The sequence below is a fragment of the Drosophila suzukii genome, unplaced genomic scaffold (genome assembly GCF_043229965.1).
Source record: "Drosophila suzukii unplaced genomic scaffold, CBGP_Dsuzu_IsoJpt1.0 scf_7, whole genome shotgun sequence".
In the NCBI taxonomy this organism is placed as follows: domain Eukaryota; kingdom Metazoa; phylum Arthropoda; class Insecta; order Diptera; family Drosophilidae; genus Drosophila; species Drosophila suzukii.
This window is the reverse complement of record NW_027255939.1, coordinates 95080-117701: the sequence shown is the minus strand read 5'-3', so window position 1 is coordinate 117701 and position 22622 is coordinate 95080. Positions and strand designations below refer to the sequence as shown.

The following is a 22622-nucleotide window of genomic DNA, read 5'->3' as shown; positions in this document are numbered from 1 at the left end:
GGAGAATGGATGGCAGTACGTCGGCCCGACCAGAATATCTATCTGTGCGCTCTCGTAGTACTGTGGATCCGCTAGTGGCAGTTCGGGAAGATCCCGTAGAAACTGATGCGGAATCGGACAAGATGGAAGGTTTCCAGCTGATTGAGGAAGAACATAGGCCGTCGTGTTTATTTGCAGGCCAGGCCTGGTCGGAGAACGGATGGTAAACTAACAGAGCTTTTTGGATTCAGCGGATACTGCCTGGTTTAAGCCTGATACTTGGGCTCGGATTACTTGGTGAGGCAACTTAATTAATTTGAACAGCCGTTCAGAAATAAAGGTTGCCTCTGATCCTGAATCTATCAAGGCTCGAGTTTTCAAATTCGATCCCAGGTGACATACAATTATGGCGGTGCCCAGCAAGACGGGTCTATACCCCGTCGCGAAGTAATTTTGGACTGGAGAGTCCGTGGTCCCGGTAGCGGTGGCAACTGGTGTATTGGTCTTGTTCGGGGTCGGGGAGGGATTCGAACGGATTGGGGAGGAGTTGCTTCTGTGTAGTAAGGTGTGCTTTCACAATCACGCAGCTGATGCCTTCGTGCGAAGCAGTTCAGACACAGCTGCTTTCTCTTTATATATGCCGACCGCTCATCGACCGTCATCTGGAGAAATCGTGCACATGTGCATTCAGGATGGTTTTCCTTTTGGCTTGAGTGTTACCCTTGTCTCAGAAGAATTTATTATACGAGGCGCTGAACTGGGGGCGGATGTCTTTAGCAGAGATTGACTCGAACCTGACGGCCGTACGCCGTCTATGGCTTCTAAGATCCGGTGACGCTGCGTAAGGAATGCGTTCAGCTCCTGCCACGTCGGAATATGGGCCTTGTTGTGCAAGGACTGTTCCCACAAGAACAGCGTGAGCTTAGGAAGTTTGGAGAAGCACATGTACACTAAGAGGCAATCCCAGTTTTCGGCTTGAATTCCGGACATTTCTAATGCCGTGAGACAACCCTGGATGGTGCGCTGAAGTTCATGGAAAGCTGACCCAGATTCCTGATTAACGGATTGCACATTAAAAAGTATTTTTAATTGGCTATTTAATACCAACCGCTTGTTTTCGAAACGCTCATCCATTCGAAAACGCATCACAACTTGTTTTTGCATTCAGATGAAACAGTTTTTCGACTAGCGTCAGCCTTGGATTGTTTATATAAATGGCCGTAAACAGATCCCTAAAGGTCGGCCACCGCAGATAATCTCCGGTGAAAACCTCGGTATCGCACGGAGGCAGCCGACAGCCAGAGGAAATGTAGGTTTTGGGTAGGAACAGCTTGAACTTGGGGAGCTTGGGCTATCATATCCGCGATCTGAGCGCCACATATCTCGTGAACGGAATAGCAGTAGCCGTATTAATGTTAAGCATGGAAAGAGTGGGAGAGACCGGCGAAGGAGTTTTTGCCCTGGATTCAAATTCACTCAGCCAATCTGAGACCTCAATAAATTTTCTTAGAGCAATTTGGGAAGCTGTTAGTGCCATTTTGACGTTTACACCCTCTGACCCTTTTTCGGGGCGACGAGGACTTAGCAGTTAGTTCGGGTATGGGGGGATCTACGGAAATGCCTGGGACTACTGCAGGTGGAATAGACAACTTGTTGTTATCACTTCCAACGGACATTTAAAAAAATGATCTTTTTTGGGTCAGAATCTAAACAAATTGATGTCGAAAAAATAGGAAACCTGGACCACTTCTGGAACGGTGGAACGAGGTGTCGACAAGAAAAAGGTCGTGGATCGGAGAAATTGGAGCGCGTACCGACCTGATTACTTTGCGGAATTAAACACAATTGAAATAAGATTGTTTCAAGTTTGTATTTTATTTTCATTTAGTTTTATTTTAGGGTTTATTTGGAGCAGCAATGGTGCCGCTCCAACGATCGAAGAGTCTCTGATTTTTACAATATTCTTTAAGTCTAATTAAGGCTAAGTCTCGTAGCTGCGCTGCTCGCAGGCGGCGGCAGAGAGACGGCTATGTACCTATATACTTATGTATAAAGGAGTGTACTTATATATGTTGCTATGCGCTCTCGAGTGGAGTCGCGAGGGGTATGCATATGCTGTCCGTTCGTTGCAATTATGCCGACGCTAGCACTTTCTGTGTGCGGGCTAAGCCATAGCGATCAGTTCATATTTCGGCCACTTAGGGGACTTTAAAATATGTAAATACTGCAAAAAAGTGTTACAGTGCTTACCCTTTAAGTACTTTCGGTACAGTGGGTATTCAATGTATGTGCATACTACATCTCCCTCCTTTTGAAAAATAACGTAATATAATGAGGTGTCGACAAGAAAAAGGTCGTGGATCGGAGAAATTGGAGCGCGTACCGACCTGATTACTTTGCGGAATTAAACACAATTGAAATAAGATTGTTTCAAGTTTGTATTTTATTTTCATTTAGTTTTATTTTAGGGTTTATTTGGAGCAGCAATGGTGCCGCTCCAACGATCGAAGAGTCTCTGATTTTTACAATATTCTTTAAGTCTAATTAAGGCTAAGTCTCGTAGCTGCGCTGCTCGCAGGCGGCGGCAGAGAGACGGCTATGTACCTATATACTTATGTATAAAGGAGTGTACTTATATATGTTGCTATGCGCTCTCGAGTGGAGTCGCGAGGGGTATGCATATGCTGTCCGTTCGTTGCAATTATGCCGACGCTAGCACTTTCTGTGTGCGGGCTAAGCCATAGCGATCAGTTCATATTTCGGCCACTTAGGGGACTTTAAAATATGTAAATACTGCAAAAAAGTGTTACAGTGCTTACCCTTTAAGTACTTTCGGTACAGTGGGTATTCAATGTATGTGCATACTACATCTCCCTCCTTTTGAAAAATAACGTAATATAATGAAGTTATTTTTATAGTAAAAACTTTTAATTAATACACTTTTTTTTTATTATTATTTTTTTGTATTTTGTTATTAGAATCAAAGAAAATGAAATTATTAAGAGAATATGTGTATTTATTTATCTATGTATGTGTGTTTTTGTATGGCCATACTAAGTGCAATTTATGAAATAAAGATTTTTAATCTATCCTTATGAACTGTTTGTTTCTTTTGTTTATTATTTGTTATTACTATGTTATCTCTATCTCCTATTTCCGTTACTATATACGGACCTGTATATTTAGGATCTAACTTATGACCTGTCTCGTTTTTTAATAAAACTCGGTCACCTACTGATATATCTATATCATTTGCTTTATGATCGTATAGTAGTTTATTTCTATTCTTGTTTGCTTCTAACATAACTCTAGCTCTTTTATAGGCTACTTCTAATCTATACTTACTCTCCTTAGCATAGTCATCTATATTATATAGTGCTTCTACACTATCTATGCTATTAAAATGTTTTGGTAAATTACTTGTTTTACTGAATACTAGCTCATATGGACAATAAGTATGTGCCATAGAGGGGGTCGTGTTGAAACAAAAGACAAAATATTGAAGCCATACGTCCCAATCAGTTTTATCAACCGATATGTAAGACCGAATGTACTCATTGAAAGTTCTATGACTTCTTTCTATTGTTCCAACTGTCTGGTGGTGGTGTGCTGTGGATGTAATATTTTCAATATTTAAATATTTGCACAAATCGTCTATAATTGAATTCTTATATTCTGTTCCCATGTCCGTAATGAACGTCTTCATTGGACCGTACTTCAGGATAAAAGATTCAAATATTGCTTTAGCGACAGTATTAGCATTTTTATTCGGAACAGGTATGGCAACTAAATACTTAGTTAAGTCACATATTAAAGTGACTGCATACTCATTGCCATTTTCTGATTTTGGTAGTGGACCAATAGTGTCCACTATCACTCTGTCGAAAGCATTTATTGGTGTGTCAGTAATTGTTAAAGGGGTCTTCGTGTGTTTAGTTATTTTGGCTTTCTGGCATTTTTGACATTTTCTTACGTACTCAGTTATATCTTTAGACATATTTTTCCAGTAATAGTGTCTTTTTACTTTGGCCAAAGTTTTTGATATGCCAGTATGACCTCCTTGAATTGGATCGTCATGAAATGTAGACAAAATTGCTTATTTTTCTTTTAAATTTGCTATTTGGGTCACCGGGTTGAGTAGCGCTACTCTTAATGTTTTCAAGATTTTATTGCCCATTAATTTGAAATTATCTATTGAAGTATGTTCAAAGATATTTTCCCACGGTGCCACTTTGAGTTGGCTGATTTTATGTATACCGGCTTGCATTTCAAGCCTTTGGAAAAATTGATCTAAGTCAATAACTCCATTAGTATATAAATCGCTGACATCATATCTTGCAGTAATTTTTTTACCTTGTTTAAATAAACATAACGTATTTTTTATCTGCAAGGTCACTACTTTACGTACTTCATCATTGTTTATGACGTCGTATACGTTGGGCTTAGAAGCTTTATTTAAGGATTGCATAGGCAATTCTTGTTCTTGATTTTTCGCGCGGAATTTTTGTCTATTTTGATATCTAGTAGTGACTTTCAATATATTTCCAGTTATATTTTGTAGATCTTTGATGGTTATCCTTGATAACGCATCGGCTACATAATTATCCTTTCCCTTTAAATATTCGACTGTAAAGTCGTATTCTTCTAGTTCGAGCCTCATACGTGTCAGTTTAGAACTGGGATTGATCATTGAGAAAAGGTATGTTAAAGGTCTATGGTCTGTTTTTATTAAGAAATGTTTTCCATATATATATGGTCTAAAATGTAATATTGCCCAATGAATTGCAGCTAATTCCTGCTCAGTAGTACATTTGTTACTTTCACCTTTTGTAAATGCTCTTGATGCGTATGCAATGGGAAGTTGGAGACCATTGTGGTTTTGAGTTAAAACCGCTCCACATGCTTGCTTACTTGCATCTGTTATTATACAGAATTCTTTAGTGAAATCTGGATATTGTAGCAATGTAGGTTCCATAAGTTTTGTTTTTAAATATTGAAATGCATCTTCACACTCATCCGTCCATTTAAAAGGAACATTCTTTTTACATAATCTTGTTATGTGCCGTGAATAGTCGGCGAAATTTTTTATAAAACGTCTATAATAGTTACAGAATGCTACGAAACGTCTAGCACTGTCCGCGTCGTGCGGAACTGGGTAGTTCATAATGACATCGTATTTCTTGTCATCTGGAAGTATTCCTTTATCAGTGCATTTATGACCTAGAAAAGTCACTTCATGCATAAAAAATTAACATTTTTCTGGATGTAACTTTAGGTTGTATTTCCTACATTTCTCAAAAACATCTGTTAAGTTCTTAAGCATATGTTTTTCGGAACAACAAATTACAATTAAGTCATCCATACAAAGGAATGCATGAGAAGGTTCTAGACCAGAGAACGCAATAGTCATCATTCTCTGAAACGAATTAGGAGCTATTTTTAATCCGAAGGGTAATCGCGTGAAGCGATATGAGCCGTTGCTCGTTGAAAAAGACGTTATATCTCTTGAACCTTTTTCTAGTTCAATTTGATGGAATCCTGACATTAAGTCAAGACATGAAAAGTATTTAGCTCGACCTAGTTGATCTAAAATATCATCAATTCTAGGTAATGGGAATTTATCAGAAAGTAATTTTTTATTAATTTGGCGGTAGTCAATTACTAATCGCCATTTCTTTACATTTGACCCGGGGGATGATTTCTTAGGAACAAGTAACAATGGGCTATTATATTCGGATACTGACGGTTCGACAATACCGTCAGAGATTAATTTTCCTACTTGCTTTTGTATTTCGTTCACCTGGCTATGTGGGCTTCGATAGTTCTTTATATAGACTGGTTCATCATCTTTTAATCTCAGTCTTTGTTTATAAAAATTATTTGTGGTTATTGATTCGGTTTCCAATCCGAATATATCGCTATACTGGGTGCATAAGCTAGAAAGCTGTGACTTGAACTGTGTAGGGAAGTTTTTTGAAAGTTGTGATAGTACTGATTTTTTTCTATTGTCTGGATTTGTGTTGACTACATCGTAGTTCGAAAGTGGTTCATATGTTAGGTTACCTGTACTGACTACTTGGTCGGTATTTGTTGTGTTTATTAGCATTATGAAGGCATTATTGGATGTTGCTATGGTATTTGCAACGTAAATACCATACTGAATTTCCTGATTTGGAATTAATACACTGTCTTCTTTTGAATTAAGTTCAATTTTCCGAATAACTTGGGATCTTGCTGGCAGACGTATTGAATTATTGCCAGCACTATGAGCTATTGGTACATTAATTGGAAATTTTAAATTATTGGGTCTAATTATAAGCCAATCTTCAGATGGCTTGAAGTCTAGTTGACAGTTGTATTTTTTAATAAAGTCGATGCCTAATATTCCATCGCATGGAATAGGGAAATGTGAATTTACGATATGAAAATCGTGTGGGATTATGTATTTAGTTGTCTGTATCTCTATAGAAACTAAACCTTGGGATTTGGTTATTTCGTTACTTATGCCTTTTATGTCTATGATGTAATCATCTTGGATGTTTTGGAAGTTATCCGAAGTTTCTTTTAAAATGGAAATGTCTGCACCTGTGTCTATTAAAAAGATAAGTTCTTTTCCAGTAGCTACATTGAAAAATGAAACGAATATATTTTGGCTGAGATTAATAGTGTGAACTCTGACTTCTTTTATTGTTGAGTATTTAAAGGGCTTTGGGAGTTTTCCGATGTGTTTTGGTTAGTATTTTGGGTAATTCTGACATTGCTTTGGTTATTGCCATTGTGGCCTCGGTTCGAGTTACTACCACCTCTAGAGTTTCCTCTATATTGGCCTCGTCCTCTATTGTTATTTTGGTAATTGTTGTTATAGTTATTGTGATTACCACGAAAATTACCTCTATAATTTCCACGGCCGCGATTTAAGCCGCGCTGTGGATAGTTCTTGAAATATAGGACGCTGTTTGACTGTCCATAAATGCACCTTCTAAGGCTTTCGTCATCTGCTCAATTTCTTGTGTGTATTGGTTAGCAGTTTTATTGCGCTGCTGTAGGTTCATCAGCTTCGCTGATAATACTTCAACAGTTTCGCCTTTGACGTTGCCTCTTAGTCTGGAAATCACTTCAGTAATTGTTGTTTCATTACCGATTAGATTTCTGGCGACACCTTTTAGCTTTCTTTTAATTATGGAAACAGCTAATTCTTCGTGCTCGCCTTTTATTGATTCTATTATTTGTAAAGCATCAATGAAACTTGTTAAATTTTCAGCCTTACCATCAAAAACTGGTAAAAGCTTGGATGCTGTATTAATAAAGTCAATATTTGATTGTGCCATTGTGATAGAGTTACTTATTTTGTTTTCTATTACACTTGAAGTATCTGAATCTGTTGAATTGTCCAGATCAGTGTATACCGCCGGAATAGTAAGATTATTTAAATCTTCATCTTCTATTTTAAGGTTTACTTCGGGAAGCTCTTCTGACTCCGATTCGTTCGCTTCTGTTGATTCCGGGTCAGGTGCAGTGTCAACTTCTATTGGAGTGTTAAGAAAGGTTGGTACCGATAATTCTAAACTGAACTTTTGTTTAACAAATATTAAATTAGTTCGTAGTCGTATCAAAAGTTTCGATACCTGTGACCAATGATTTTGAGTTAATCTTTCCCTGTGATCATGTATTAGCATTTGCGTTTCATTAAAGCACTCTACTAATATTTCAACATGCTTCCTAACCGTGTTCTTTTGGATAGGTCTATTCTGGGTTAGTGACTTGTGTGATCTGTCAAATTTAGTTTTAATGTTTGATAATTCCTCGTACAATTTGTTCCATTCCATGCCTTTAGTTTAGCCATACTTTGTAAGAAGAATATATTAAAATATTTTTATATTTTTTTTTTATTTCATTTTCTTAGATTTTATGTGTTAACATTTATGTGTAATCACTGTTGTTTGTGCTGTTTTTTTTTTTATTTATTTGTTTTGCTGCTTATATTTTATCCAGGTCATTTCCCTGGCTCATATACCTTTTTCTCAGACATTTATTATGCATATTGTAAATTTTGTAAAAGAAAGTGGTGCACATGATAACAACAATGATTATCAAGAGTATATGTACCCAATATAGATTGATGTTGCTAGATTCTACCTTATTGATGACATTGGCAGTGGAATCCACTGTTTTTATGTCCAAAGTCATTTTGGTGGGTTTTGCATATACTTGTATTTTATGTGTATAAAGTGTTTTATTAAAATTATTATGATCTTCTCTTGAAAATTTACTTATCGCATTACTGCGCATTTAAATTAACAAACTTCCTACCTAGTTTTTTGCATAGCTTTACGGGCTACACGTCTAATCGGGCAGAAAAAGTTCCGCTCAATTTTACAAAATATTATATTATATAAAAAAAAATATGCATCGTAGTGAAATCAAAAAAAATTATGCAACGCAGTGCATGGGTAAAAAAAAATTTGTTTTCAGCTTAGTTGGATTCTTTTTCTTCCTTCTACGTCAGCTGGTCGTCGCCAGTTTGGCTACGCTGACGTTCCTTCGAAGGCGCAGGTGGCGGTCGTGCCTCCCACGCTTGATAACTGCTGCAGCTGTCCTGGGCCTATTGGCTCAGGCGGTACCGGCGCTGGTCTTCGCACTGGTCTTCGGCTTCATGCATGCGTAATTGCATGCCGCAGAGTTGAGAGGTCCGGGGCAGTCGGTCGGGCAGACTTGTGGTTGTTTCGGCAGTGGCTTGGGAATATTTGGTTTCGTTATTAGTTTTTTATTTATAACTTGTATTTGATTTTCTGAGTGAGTTGTGACTTGTGGTACTCTATTTTGGAGGGTTTCCTTTAAAAATTCAAGCTCGTTGTAAAGTTTTTGCGCTGTACTCCATGCGGGCGGTGTTGGTTGAGCAAATAGCAGCCATTTTAGGCGGGCTATTCTTTTGTTAATTTTATTCTTCTGACCTCCACGTACCATAACGCACACTCTACTCACTCAGACGGGTTATTTTTTAGTATATCCTCCATGTATTATCTTCCTGATCCGCTGCTCCTTGTGACTCTAGTCACGGTCGCCATGAAATAAGATTGTTTCAAGTTTGTATTTTATTTTCATTTAGTTTTATTTTAGGGTTTATTTGGAGCAGCAATGGTGCCGCTCCAACGATCGAAGAGTCTCTGATTTTTACAATATTCTTTAAGTCTAATTAAGGCTAAGTCTCGTAGCTGCGCTGCTCGCAGGCGGCGGCAGAGAGACGGCTATGTACCTATATACTTATGTATAAAGGAGTGTACTTATATATGTTGCTATGCGCTCTCGAGTGGAGTCGAGAGGGGTATGCATATGCTGTCCGTTCGTTGCAATTATGCCGACGCTAGCACTTTCTGTGTGCGGGCTAAGCCATAGCGATCAGTTCATATTTCGGCCACTTAGGGGACTTTAAAATATGTAAACACTGCAACAAAGTGTTACAGTGCTTACCCTTTAAGTACTTTCGGTACAGTGGGTATTCAATGTATGTGCATACTACACAATAATCCGGATTAGGAAGGGTGATGAAGAGTTCGTATATCAGCCGTGGGGAAAAAATACTATGTATATTGTAATATGGTATAATTCGGATCGAGTTTGGTTTTTTTTTGGCTGGTATTATTTTTGCCTTTGAAATAATATGAGGGAAAAAATACCAAACGTGTGTTAATAGCATTTTAGTCCCCGGTGGAGTAAAAGTATTATTTTTCCTTTATTTAAACTTCTGAAAGAAGAAAAAAATAACAAAATATTCCAATAAGTTGTTGGTCGGAGTATGCTATTTGTTGATTTTTTAGTACCAGTTTATTCTTTTAATTTTATTTAATATTCCGGTGGGATAAATACTAAAATTTACCAATAAAATTGGTGGACGGAGGATGCTACGCCTGCGGTGGAGTGCTGGTATTATTTTCCCTGGATAAAATAATTTTTTCGGAGTAAATACCAAATACCTAACAAATACTAAATAGTTTAGTGGTTGTTAAATAATACACAATGACAAAAAAAATGTTCACGTCGGTTGGAGTAATTTTTTATTTTATTATATTTAACCGGATGGCCGACGGAAAACTTTAATTACTGGGAACGGGATGGTGGGAAATAGAAATATATGTGAATGTATGTATGTACACTAGGGCGGTCCACATTTGTATGGAAATTTTTAAGGTCCTACTCTCACCCGTCTATACGGTGCGCTTTGAGGTACTTAATGTATATTAAAATACATTTTTTGAAAAAAACGCGTTTTAGGGTCTGCGAATTGGTTTCAAAGCTTATAACTCATACGCACTGTTGCCCTTGATAAAATATATTATTTTCATATAAGTGGCCTTGACTTGGTTTCATTTCTCAAATTCGTTTGCCACCTTTCCGAACTACTTTGAAAGCTTTAAAAATTGAAACAGGCCAGAATTTACAAGACAGATTTTTGAAAATATTGACAATAAGGTATTAAAATCCTCGAGTTGCAAAATAAGTCATTTAAAACATAATTTTATTTATTTTTGAAAAAACCTTTTTAAAAATGGACCTTCTGTAAACACTTATATACCCAAATAAGGAACGACAAAGAAGGCAATATTCAATTATATATATTTATTTATTATTTAAAAACAAATTAGCATAAGTAAATAGTTGTAGGCGGCTTTTTCTGTCGTTTGGTCGCTTCGCCAAATTTATATGACGCGACAGCAGATGAAGATGCCAAGGCATGGTTTATATTAAAGAGTTCATTGAACATGGTTCTAAAACGGCTTTCCGTGTTTCGGTGAAGCTCTCCTTTTTTATTAACATTTTTTTTAGGCTCAACAAATCTTTGTGAAGCCGCGTTATGGATTTAATAATATGGTGGTGAGGCCTAGCATTTGTGTTACATCTTTGGCGCTTTGTAACAATCTTTTTCCGGAAAATCTAGTAATATAGAGGACACTAGATAATACGGATCTCTTAGATGGCAAATCCGTTGTGTCAAATTCGGATTTTAGATGTCCAACCAAAAACATTTCGGAATTGTCCATTTTTTACTAATGTTGACTGAGTTTAGAGTGTTGACAAAGTTGGGTGGGAAACCGATTTTTTCGAATAAAGTTCTGGCTGGAACACATGTCGTATGAGTAATTTTAAAGCAAGCTTTGAGGACGATTCGCAAGGTCTAAACCTCAACCAACTTTTTTTTTATTTTTGATTACATTTTTTAAAAGACCTTAATCTACCATGTAAAATGGTGAGAACCAGTATTCATTTTTTGGACCAACCTAATGTACACATATACCTGTGTATGTAGATATGGATATTTATGTAGATATGGATTAGTATTTTGTATGTACGCAGTTTTTATATTTGTTAATTAATTAATGCCGGCGGGTATGTGTTGTGGTGGACGTTTTCGATTTCTTTTTATGTGGACTGTATTTGGAAAAACGAAAAATATGTGGTGGTACCCTGCAAGCAAAAGGGCGATATTTATATCGCCTGTCGTCCAGAAGTCACTTCTTAGTAACTTCTGCGGGATAGAAACACGATAGAACACATTTTACAAAAACAATATATACATGTATCGCGTAGAAGTAACTTCTAAGACACTTCTAAGCGATAGAAAGACGATAGTACACATTTTACAAAAACGAAATTAGTTGAAAAAAACAAGCCATAAAAAGAGGTCGCGGTAATTTTCCTATGTACCTATATACTTATGTATAAAGGAGTGTACTTATATATGTTGCTATGCGCTCTCGAGTGGAGTCGCGAGGGGTATGCATATGCTGTCCGTTCGTTGCAATTATGCCGACGCTAGCACTTTCTGTGTGCGGGCTAAGCCATAGCGATCAGTTCATATTTCGGCCACTTAGGGGACTTTAAAATATGTAAACACTGCAACAAAGTGTTACAGTGCTTACCCTTTAAGTACTTTCGGTACAGTGGGTATTCAATGTATGTGCATACTACACAATAATCCGGATTAGGAAGGGTGATGAAGAGTTCGTATATCAGCCGTGGGGAAAAAATACTATGTATATTGTAATATGGTATAATTCGGATCGAGTTTGGTTTTTTTTTGGCTGGTATTATTTTTGCCTTTGAAATAATATGAGGGAAAAAATACCAAACGTGTGTTAATAGCATTTTAGTCCCCGGTGGAGTAAAAGTATTATTTTTCCTTTATTTAAACTTCTGAAAGAAGAAAAAAATAACAAAATATTCCAATAAGTTGTTGGTCGGAGTATGCTATTTGTTGATTTTTTAGTACCAGTTTATTCTTTTAATTTTATTTAATATTCCGGTGGGATAAATACTAAAATTTACCAATAAAATTGGTGGACGGAGGATGCTACGCCTGCGGTGGAGTGCTGGTATTATTTTCCCTGGATAAAATAATTTTTTCGGAGTAAATACCAAATACCTAACAAATACTAAATAGTTTAGTGGTTGTTAAATAATACACAATGACAAAAAAAATGTTCACGTCGGTTGGTGTAATTTTTTATTTTATTATATTTAACCGGATGGCCGACGGAAAACTTTAATTACTGGGAACGGGATGGTGGGAAATAGAAATATATGTGAATGTATGTATGTACACTAGGGCGGTCCACATTTGTATGGAAATTTTTAAGGTCCTACTCTCACCCGTCTATACGGTGCGCTTTGAGGTACTTAATGTATATTAAAATACATTTTTTGAAAAAAACGCGTTTTAGGGTCTGCGAATTGGTTTCAAAGCTTATAACTCATACGCACTGTTGCCCTTGATAAAATATATTATTTTCATATAAGTGGCCTTGACTTGGTTTCATTTCTCAAATTCGTTTGCCACCTTTCCGAACTACTTTGAAAGCTTTAAAAATTGAAACAGGCCAGAATTTACAAGACAGATTTTTGAAAATATTGACAATAAGGTATTAAAATCCTCGAGTTGCAAAATAAGTCATTTAAAACATAATTTTATTTATTTTTGAAAAAACCTTTTTAAAAATGGACCTTCTGTAAACACTTATATACCCAAATAAGGAACGACAAAGAAGGCAATATTCAATTATATATATTTATTTATTATTTAAAAACAAATTAGCATAAGTAAATAGTTGTAGGCGGCTTTTTCTGTCGTTTGGTCGCTTCGCCAAATTTATATGACGCGACAGCAGATGAAGATGCCAAGGCATGGTTTATATTAAAGAGTTCATTGAACATGGTTCTAAAACGGCTTTCCGTGTTTCGGTGAAGCTCTCCTTTTTTATTAACATTTTTTTTAGGCTCAACAAATCTTTGTGAAGCCGCGTTATGGATTTAATAATATGGTGGTGAGGCCTAGCATTTGTGTTACATCTTTGGCGCTTTGTAACAATCTTTTTCCGGAAAATCTAGTAATATAGAGGACACTAGATAATACGGATCTCTTAGATGGCAAATCCGTTGTGTCAAATTCGGATTTTAGATGTCCAACCAAAAACATTTCGGAATTGTCCATTTTTTACTAATGTTGACTGAGTTTAGAGTGTTGACAAAGTTGGGTGGGAAACCGATTTTTTCGAATAAAGTTCTGGCTGGAACACATGTCGTATGAGTAATTTTAAAGCAAGCTTTGAGGACGATTCGCAAGGTCTAAACCTCAACCAACTTTTTTTTTATTTTTGATTACATTTTTTAAAAGACCTTAATCTACCATGTAAAATGGTGAGAACCAGTATTCATTTTTTGGACCAACCTAATGTACACATATACCTGTGTATGTAGATATGGATATTTATGTAGATATGGATTAGTATTTTGTATGTACGCAGTTTTTATATTTGTTAATTAATTAATGCCGGCGGGTATGTGTTGTGGTGGACGTTTTCGATTTCTTTTTATGTGGACTGTATTTGGAAAAACGAAAAATATGTGGTGGTACCCTGCAAGCAAAAGGGCGATATTTATATCGCCTGTCGTCCAGAAGTCACTTCTTAGTAACTTCTGCGGGATAGAAACACGATAGAACACATTTTACAAAAACAATATATACATGTATCGCGTAGAAGTAACTTCTAAGACACTTCTAAGCGATAGAAAGACGATAGTACACATTTTACAAAAACGAAATTAGTTGAAAAAAACAAGCCATAAAAAGAGGTCGCGGTAATTTTCCTATGTACCTATATACTTATGTATAAAGGAGTGTACTTATATATGTTGCTATGCGCTCTCGAGTGGAGTCGCGAGGGGTATGCATATGCTGTCCGTTCGTTGCAATTATGCCGACGCTAGCACTTTCTGTGTGCGGGCTAAGCCATAGCGATCAGTTCATATTTCGGCCACTTAGGGGACTTTAAAATATGTAAACACTGCAACAAAGTGTTACAGTGCTTACCCTTTAAGTACTTTCGGTACAGTGGGTATTCAATGTATGTGCATACTACACAATAATCCGGATTAGGAAGGGTGATGAAGAGTTCGTATATCAGCCGTGGGGAAAAAATACTATGTATATTGTAATATGGTATAATTCGGATCGAGTTTGGTTTTTTTTTGGCTGGTATTATTTTTGCCTTTGAAATAATATGAGGGAAAAAATACCAAACGTGTGTTAATAGCATTTTAGTCCCCGGTGGAGTAAAAGTATTATTTTTCCTTTATTTAAACTTCTGAAAGAAGAAAAAAATAACAAAATATTCCAATAAGTTGTTGGTCGGAGTATGCTATTTGTTGATTTTTTAGTACCAGTTTATTCTTTTAATTTTATTTAATATTCCGGTGGGATAAATACTAAAATTTACCAATAAAATTGGTGGACGGAGGATGCTACGCCTGCGGTGGAGTGCTGGTATTATTTTCCCTGGATAAAATAATTTTTTCGGAGTAAATACCAAATACCTAACAAATACTAAATAGTTTAGTGGTTGTTAAATAATACACAATGACAAAAAAAATGTTCACGTCGGTTGGTGTAATTTTTTATTTTATTATATTTAACCGGAAGGCCGACGGAAAACTTTAATTACTGGGAACGGGATGGTGGGAAATAGAAATATATGTGAATGTATGTATGTACACTAGGGCGGTCCACATTTGTATGGAAATTTTTAAGGTCCTACTCTCACCCGTCTATACGGTGCGCTTTGAGGTACTTAATGTATATTAAAATACATTTTTTGAAAAAAACGCGTTTTAGGGTCTGCGAATTGGTTTCAAAGCTTATAACTCATACGCACTGTTGCCCTTGATAAAATATATTATTTTCATATAAGTGGCCTTGACTTGGTTTCATTTCTCAAATTCGTTTGCCACCTTTCCGAACTACTTTGAAAGCTTTAAAAATTAAAACAAATTAGCATAAGTAAATAGTTGTAGGCGGCTTTTTCTGTCGTTTGGTCGCTTCGCCAAATTTATATGACGCGACAGCAGATGAAGATGCCAAGGCATGTATTAATAAAGTCAATATTTGATTGTGCCATTGTGATAGAGTTACTTATAACAAATAAGGAACGACAAAGAAGGCAATATTCAATTATATATATTTATTTATTATTTAAAAACAAATTAGCATAAGTAAATAGTTGTAGGCGGCTTTTTCTGTCGTTTGGTCGCTTCGCCAAATTTATATGACGCGACAGCAGATGAAGATGCCAAGGCATGGTTTATATTAAAGAGTTCATTGAACATGGTTCTAAAACGGCTTTCCGTGTTTCGGTGAAGCTCTCCTTTTTTATTAACATTTTTTTTAGGCTCAACAAATCTTTGTGAAGCCGCGTTATGGATTTAATAATATGGTGGTGAGGCCTAGCATTTGTGTTACATCTTTGGCGCTTTGTAACAATCTTTTTCCGGAAAATCTAGTAATATAGAGGACACTAGATAATACGGATCTCTTAGATGGCAAATCCGTTGTGTCAAATTCGGATTTTAGATGTCCAACCAAAAACATTTCGGAATTGTCCATTTTTTACTAATGTTGACTGAGTTTAGAGTGTTGACAAAGTTGGGTGGGAAACCGATTTTTTCGAATAAAGTTCTGGCTGGAACACATGTCGTATGAGTAATTTTAAAGCAAGCTTTGAGGACGATTCGCAAGGTCTAAACCTCAACCAACTTTTTTTTTATTTTTGATTACATTTTTTAAAAGACCTTAATCTACCATGTAAAATGGTGAGAACCAGTATTCATTTTTTGGACCAACCTAATGTACACATATACCTGTGTATGTAGATATGGATATTTATGTAGATATGGATTAGTATTTTGTATGTACGCAGTTTTTATATTTGTTAATTAATTAATGCCGGCGGGTATGTGTTGTGGTGGACGTTTTCGATTTCTTTTTATGTGGACTGTATTTGGAAAAACGAAAAATATGTGGTGGTACCCTGCAAGCAAAAGGGCGATATTTATATCGCCTGTCGTCCAGAAGTCACTTCTTAGTAACTTCTGCGGGATAGAAACACGATAGAACACATTTTACAAAAACAATATATACATGTATCGCGTAGAAGTAACTTCTAAGACACTTCTAAGCGATAGAAAGACGATAGTACACATTTTACAAAAACGAAATTAGTTGAAAAAAACAAGCCATAAAAAGAGGTCGCGGTAATTTTCCGTTTTTTTGTAAAATTTCTCGGGTTTTCCTTTTGACCCACACTACTATTTTTCGCCCGAGCGTCATTTCGTTGCGCGATTTGTCTGTGGACAGTGCGGTTTTGTATCAAATTTGGGCGTTTTAAAAATATAGCTTTTTTTTCGAAATGTTTTTTGCTGCTTAACATATTTTAATGTACCCTCAAGAAAGGGTGCGAAATTACGTGCTTATCGTGAACTGTAAGATTTTTTAAAGCTATTTATGGACAAGCTAGCTGTGAACATTACTTGGCGTCTAACTGCGGTGAAATCCAGCATCCAACGATTCTCAACATATTTCATTGTAAAAGGTAATGTCTTCTAGTTTATTTTTACTTAAACTGAAAAAAAAACATTATTTTTTTCCTTTTCTTTTAGAAATGGTTATTAGTTAATTTCATATGTGGACGGAGCTGGATCTAAATAACATAGTTCAGAAAAATTTCATACATGCCTACATGACCGTGTATACAAGGGGACAAAGTCCATATACAAAACATAAATGCAAAATATTGAAAGTAAACAAAAATATGTTTTTATTCAAGATTTTCCAATTGGGAAAGACTCTTCCAGGTATCTTTTACAAGCATATGTAAATAACATAGTTCAAATAAATTTCCTACATGCCTACATGACCGTGTATACAAGCGGACAAAGCCCTTTACAAAATATAAATGCAAAATATTGAAAGTATAAAAAAATATGTTTTTATTCAAGATTTTCCAATTGGGAAAGACACTTCCAGGTATCTTCTACAAGCATATGTAATGTCACTTCTGACTGACTTCCAGAAGTGACTACGGCGACACTTCTAGAGGCTACTTCGGCGATATCACATTCGGATCGCGGAAGTGACTCCCATCGGGAAGAAATGTGCCACTTCGGCGGCACTTCTCGGAGTTACTTGCGCGAGGTGCTATAGCAGCAAGCTTCGGACAGGGTGCAGGCCAAGCACATAAGTGCGTGCCGTAGCACGTAGGGAAACTTTTGGCGGCTCTTTTAAAAAATTAGAAAATAAAAACCTTAAAACCTTATTACTAAGATTTATTCCTTTTTATTAAATAATTTATTAAAATAGTAAAGTCCGATCGAAGAACAGCAGGATTCTGCGGGTAAAGGTCCAAACTTCGTACAGTACCAGTGCAAACGCACTGAACTGGCGGGCAGGGGATCGGGGGGACAACACCCGGGCGCTAGCCTAGGGGTTGGGCCAATCAATAGTGGAGGCACGCCGGCAAACAAAGGCCTGGCGGCGCCGGCTATTGCCGATGGCTTCCACACGCCATTGTTCAGTCTACCTGACTGGGCCAACATGGGAACTGACCCGTTTTAAAAAAGCAGTGCAATGGCGAGATCGCCATCGCCCCCACACTAAGAGTCATGCCCGACACAGGGAGACGACACCGAAAAGGTGTTTTAAGTGTGTGGAGTTAAACCATATAGCAGGGAATTGCAGGGTCCAGGAGGACTGCTCAATATGCTGCTACAACTGTGGCGCAAAGGAGCACCAAGCCAGAGGCTGGCAAGCAAAGGCCTGCTGCATGCTATGCAAATGCAAAAATGAGAAAGATTGAGATCACCCAACAATGAGTGGGAGATACCCGTACTTCAGGAGAGCTTTGCAAGGGCTTAGGGGTAAATGAAGTTCCTTCAGATAAACCAAAACCATTGCGAGGTTGCCCAATCGTTGCTGGAGCAAAATGTCATCGTGAAAAACGTAGACATGGCACTCATAAGTGAGCAATACAGAAATACAAATTCCGGAGAATGGAGCTGCGGAAATCCAAGGCGACATTCTATCATTGACCTTACATTTGTGAACGCTGGATCGACCTCGGGCTCCAGCTGGGAGGTTAGTTACACCTACACGGGTAGTGACCATACAGCAATAGTCTGCACGAAAAAGTCTAGAAATGGCCCACCACGAGTTCCTAAGACCGTGCAAGGGTACAAAATAGAAACGCTAGACGTGGAGATGGTACAGATGTTGTTCGAGGACCTGTCCACGTCAAGATAGACTGTGATGCATCTATGCAGAGAAAGGGGAAAATCCCATCAAGAAGAAGACCTGCATACTGGTGGAACCAATCCATTGCGGAAGCCAGGAAAGACTGCCACAAAGCAAGACGCGCATACCAACGCTCAAAAGAAAGGCCCGAATTTGAGGCACTTCAAATATATTTCAGGGAAAGAAGACGAGCCCTAGAAAAAACTATTAAAGAGAGCACACGCAGGTGCTTTAACAATATATGCCATGAAATAGACTCCAACCCATTGGGCTTCTCATATGAACTCGTCACAAAACGACTGCGGGTATTTAGTAGGCCATCACCGACATGCCCAGTCAGCCTAAAAAGGATAGTGGAAACACCATTCCCAGAGCAAGAGAGTATGGCGCGAGCCTCACAAGTGCCGAAGAAGTCTTCCGGGTATTGAAGACAATACTGGACGACAAGGCACCGGGTCCAGATGGAATCCCGAATAAAGTTCTCAAAATGTCTATAAAAGCAAAAACTAAAGAGTATGTTGACTGTGATTGTGTGTCCTACGGGTATGCTGTGCGTTCCGGTATCCCATGACGCGGCGCTGGCAATATCGGGAATCATACCGATTGACCTGCTAGCAGTGGAATCAGCTAATATCCGCAACTGCTGAATCCCTACGGAAAAGGTGCCATTGCTAAGTGGCTAGAGAGGTGGGTAAATAGTAGCAAAGGACGATGGACGTATAAGCTTATCCCAGAACTGCAGAGATGGCTGGTATGGAAGCATGGACATGTAGACTTTTACTTAACGCAACTTCTTGGATGCCTTAAGTACTACCTGAATATATTTAAGCATGAACGTTATTCGCACTGCCCACTCTGCGAGTCGGATAATGAAGACGCAGTACAAGAGTTTTTTGTCTGTCCGAGATTCGAAAATGAACGAAGAGATCTGAGCATAAGGGTTGGGAGGACGCCAGCCGCTTGTAACCTGGTGGACATTATTCTTGAATCAGAAGTAAATTGGTCTGCGGAATGCAACATGGCCACAATAGTACTTAAAAAACTTCGCATCGCAGAAAGACTGCGAAATTCCAATAGGATAGAATCATAGAGAGCCCTAAGGGCATTATCCCCCCTCCCCAGGAAGTAATACCTAACGGCAGTACCGCCGGGGAAGCTGGGAGGGGGTGGAGTTTTTACTGGGTTAGAGTTTCAATGCTTCAAGCCACCCCTAAAAAAAAAACCGCCCAAACCAGTGCGCCAACAACTTTCATGCTACGTAAAAAACTTTAACTGAAATGTATTAGTCTCGTCAATACCTATCGATTGATCCAACAAAAAGCAGTGGACCGACATATAAAATTCTTTGGAGCTGTTAATCGAGTCTTTTTTAAGGACAGTTAAATAGAGTACCTGGTTCTGGTGGCGTAGACTCCGTGGGCGGATGGAAAAATGGCCTTTCCTCGGAGCTGGCGACTTCCGTCAGCAAGGCACCAGAATGGATTCTCTTCTTCTCTAATCAGCTAAGTTCTTAAAAACCACACTAGAGCTTTTAGTTGGATTATCTAGGCGTTCCCACCTAGGGTTACTATTTCTCGATATTCGCTATCTTAGGAGTCAACAGCCGGCTGTTGTACTTTGCCAGCTGCCGGGGTACGGTTACCAGTAGGTCGACCGTTGACATCCGTGAATTGCCAAATTGAATTTTTTTCTGTCATTACCAGTCTAAGTTTGGTTAGTCAAATGCACCCCTGCCTTCGACTCAAGACTCGTCGTTGCTGCTCTATGTTTTTTTTATATTCATTTATTTCATATAACTATATACATTAAAAGTGAGTTCAAAAACAGGAGTAGGGGGCCGTGGTTGCGCGGTATCACCGCAAGGTATTGCTTCGCGCAATGGTAGCCACCTAGGCTGTTACTTCTCTCCTCTCGTTATCGGTGCGACGCAGCGTTCGCAGTACGCTCGCTGCGTAGGCTGCCGTCGCTTCCCAATTCGCCTCCTTCAGCAGCATGAGCGGCACAAAGGTTTCTGGCCGAACTCCTGCTCCGGTGGTCTCCGTGAGTATCTGGCGGTCATAGCCAAAGCGGCGACATTCAAAAAGGACATGCTGAGCGTCCTCGACAATGCCGCTGCCGCACTCTGGGCAACCGTCCTCCGTGTCGTGCCCGCAGCGCTTAAGGAAGCTTCGGAAGCAGCCGTGTCCACTCAGCGCCTGCGTGAGGTAAAAATCCACCTGGCCGTGCTTCCTACTTAGCCATGGCTCTATGCTGGGGATGAGCTTGTGCGTCCAGCGACCCTTGCTGGAGATGTCCCAGGCTGCCTGCCAGTTGACGACGCTCTGCATCCTGGCTCTTCTCTTCACCTCGGTCTTGGTACTGCGGTCCGCCTGTTCGCCTGCTAGAGCCGCGCGAATCTCCTTGGCCTCCCGCACCAGTTCACACAGGGGAACTTGGCCTGCGATGACAAGGGCTGCGTCGTCCGAGATCGTCCTGAAGGCACTCGAAATTCTAACGGCGCACAGGCGGTACGTCGAGCTAACACCTCGCATGTAGCTACTCACAGCAGTGGCCTCAGCCCACACTGGAGCCGCGTACAGCAACTGCGACTTGACAACAGTCGCGAGGAGCCTGCGTCTGTCCTGCTTCGGTCCCCTGGTATTCAGCAGGATCCCGCAGAGCGATCCTGTGGTTTCGCTTGCCTTCTTGTTTACGAACTCCAGGTGTTCGCGGTAGGAGAGGCGGGTGTCCAGCATGACTCCCAGGTACCTTATGGCACGCTGAGAAGTTATCGTTGATCCTCCGATCTGAATATGCGCCGACTCCACTGCTTTCCTGCTTGAAATCAGCACCGCCTCAGTTTTGTGTGAGGCCAGCTCTAGGCCCGCCACTGCGAGCCACTCCTCCACTGCTCGAATTGCGCAGTTTGCAGCTGCCTCCACGGTCGCAACTTCCTTGGCCACCACAACCAGCGCGACATCATCCGCAAAGCCCACAATGTCGGTGCTGCTCGGCAGTGGGAGCTTCAAAACACCGTCATACATCGTGTTCCAAAGCAGAGGGCCCAGTACCGAGCCTTGAGGAACACCGGCTGTCACCTCGTACGTCCTGGGGCCCACAGAGGTATCTAGGACCAACTCCCTTTTGCTGAGGTAGCTGTGCACTACTTCAGCAGGTAATCCAGGATGTTGAAGGACCGTAGTGCCTCCAGTGTCCTCCCCCAATCGGCTGTGTTGAACGCGTTCCGTATGTCCAGCGTAACCACTAGACAATACTTTTTCGTCCCACCTTTCCATCTGGTACCCGCGATGGCTTTAGCAGCAATATTGGTGACCCTCTCTATCGCGTCCAGTGTAGATTTCCCTTTACGGAAACCGTACTGGTTGGAAGACAGTCCACCGGCGTCGTCCATGGCAGCGTTAAGCCTTGTTGCAATGACCCTTTCGAAGACCTTGCCTATAGTGTCTAGCAGGCAGATGGGTCTATAGGAAGAAGCTTCGCCCGCTGGTTTCCCTGGCTTCGGCAGGAGCAGAAGTTTTTGGCGCTTCCACCTGTCGGGGAAGGTCCCTTCCAGCATGCACGTGTTGTAGAGCGATGCTACCACGCCCGGATGGAGGGATAGCAGGGTCTTCACTGCCCTGTTCGGGACCAAATCCGGCCCGGGTGCCTTCCTGCTCTTCAGGTTCCTTGCCGCAGACAATAGTTCCATCTCCGTGACCGGACATATCTGGCTCCCAATTTGTCGCGTCCATCGGGGGATGCAGTGACGGCGACCCTCTGGAAACAGCACTTGGACAATGCCTTACAGGACCGCTGGGTCAGTAGGCGACCTGTTGCCGGCACTCACACGCTTGACCACCGTCTTGTAGGCTCTTCCCCATGGGTCGTTTTCCAGCTCGTCACAGAGCTTGAGGTAGCTCTCCCTCTTGCTGTCCCGAATCGCCAGTTTGAGTGCCTTCTTTGCACTCTTAAAGCTAGAGTTACAGGCAGAAAGGTTTGCGGTGCCTCTCGCCCTTTGGACTAACCTCCTGGCTCGAAGGCAGGTCCTGCG

The 22622-nt window shown here is 39.6% G+C and overlaps 1 protein-coding gene across 5 annotated transcripts in view; it reads left to right on the top strand.

The window, feature by feature from the left end:
* Positions 1-7804, top strand: part of LOC108013786 (uncharacterized) — a 477552-nt gene extending 469748 nt beyond the window's left edge. For all 5 annotated transcript variants that reach the window (XM_070999389.1, XM_070999386.1, XM_070999388.1 and 2 more), the window contains one exon: positions 7431-7804. In XM_070999389.1, coding sequence (XP_070855490.1) covers positions 7431-7617 — 187 coding nt within the window. In that variant the 3' untranslated portion in view covers positions 7618-7804. The remainder of the gene's footprint in view (positions 1-7430) is intronic.
* Positions 7805-22622: the final 14818 nt, after the last annotated feature.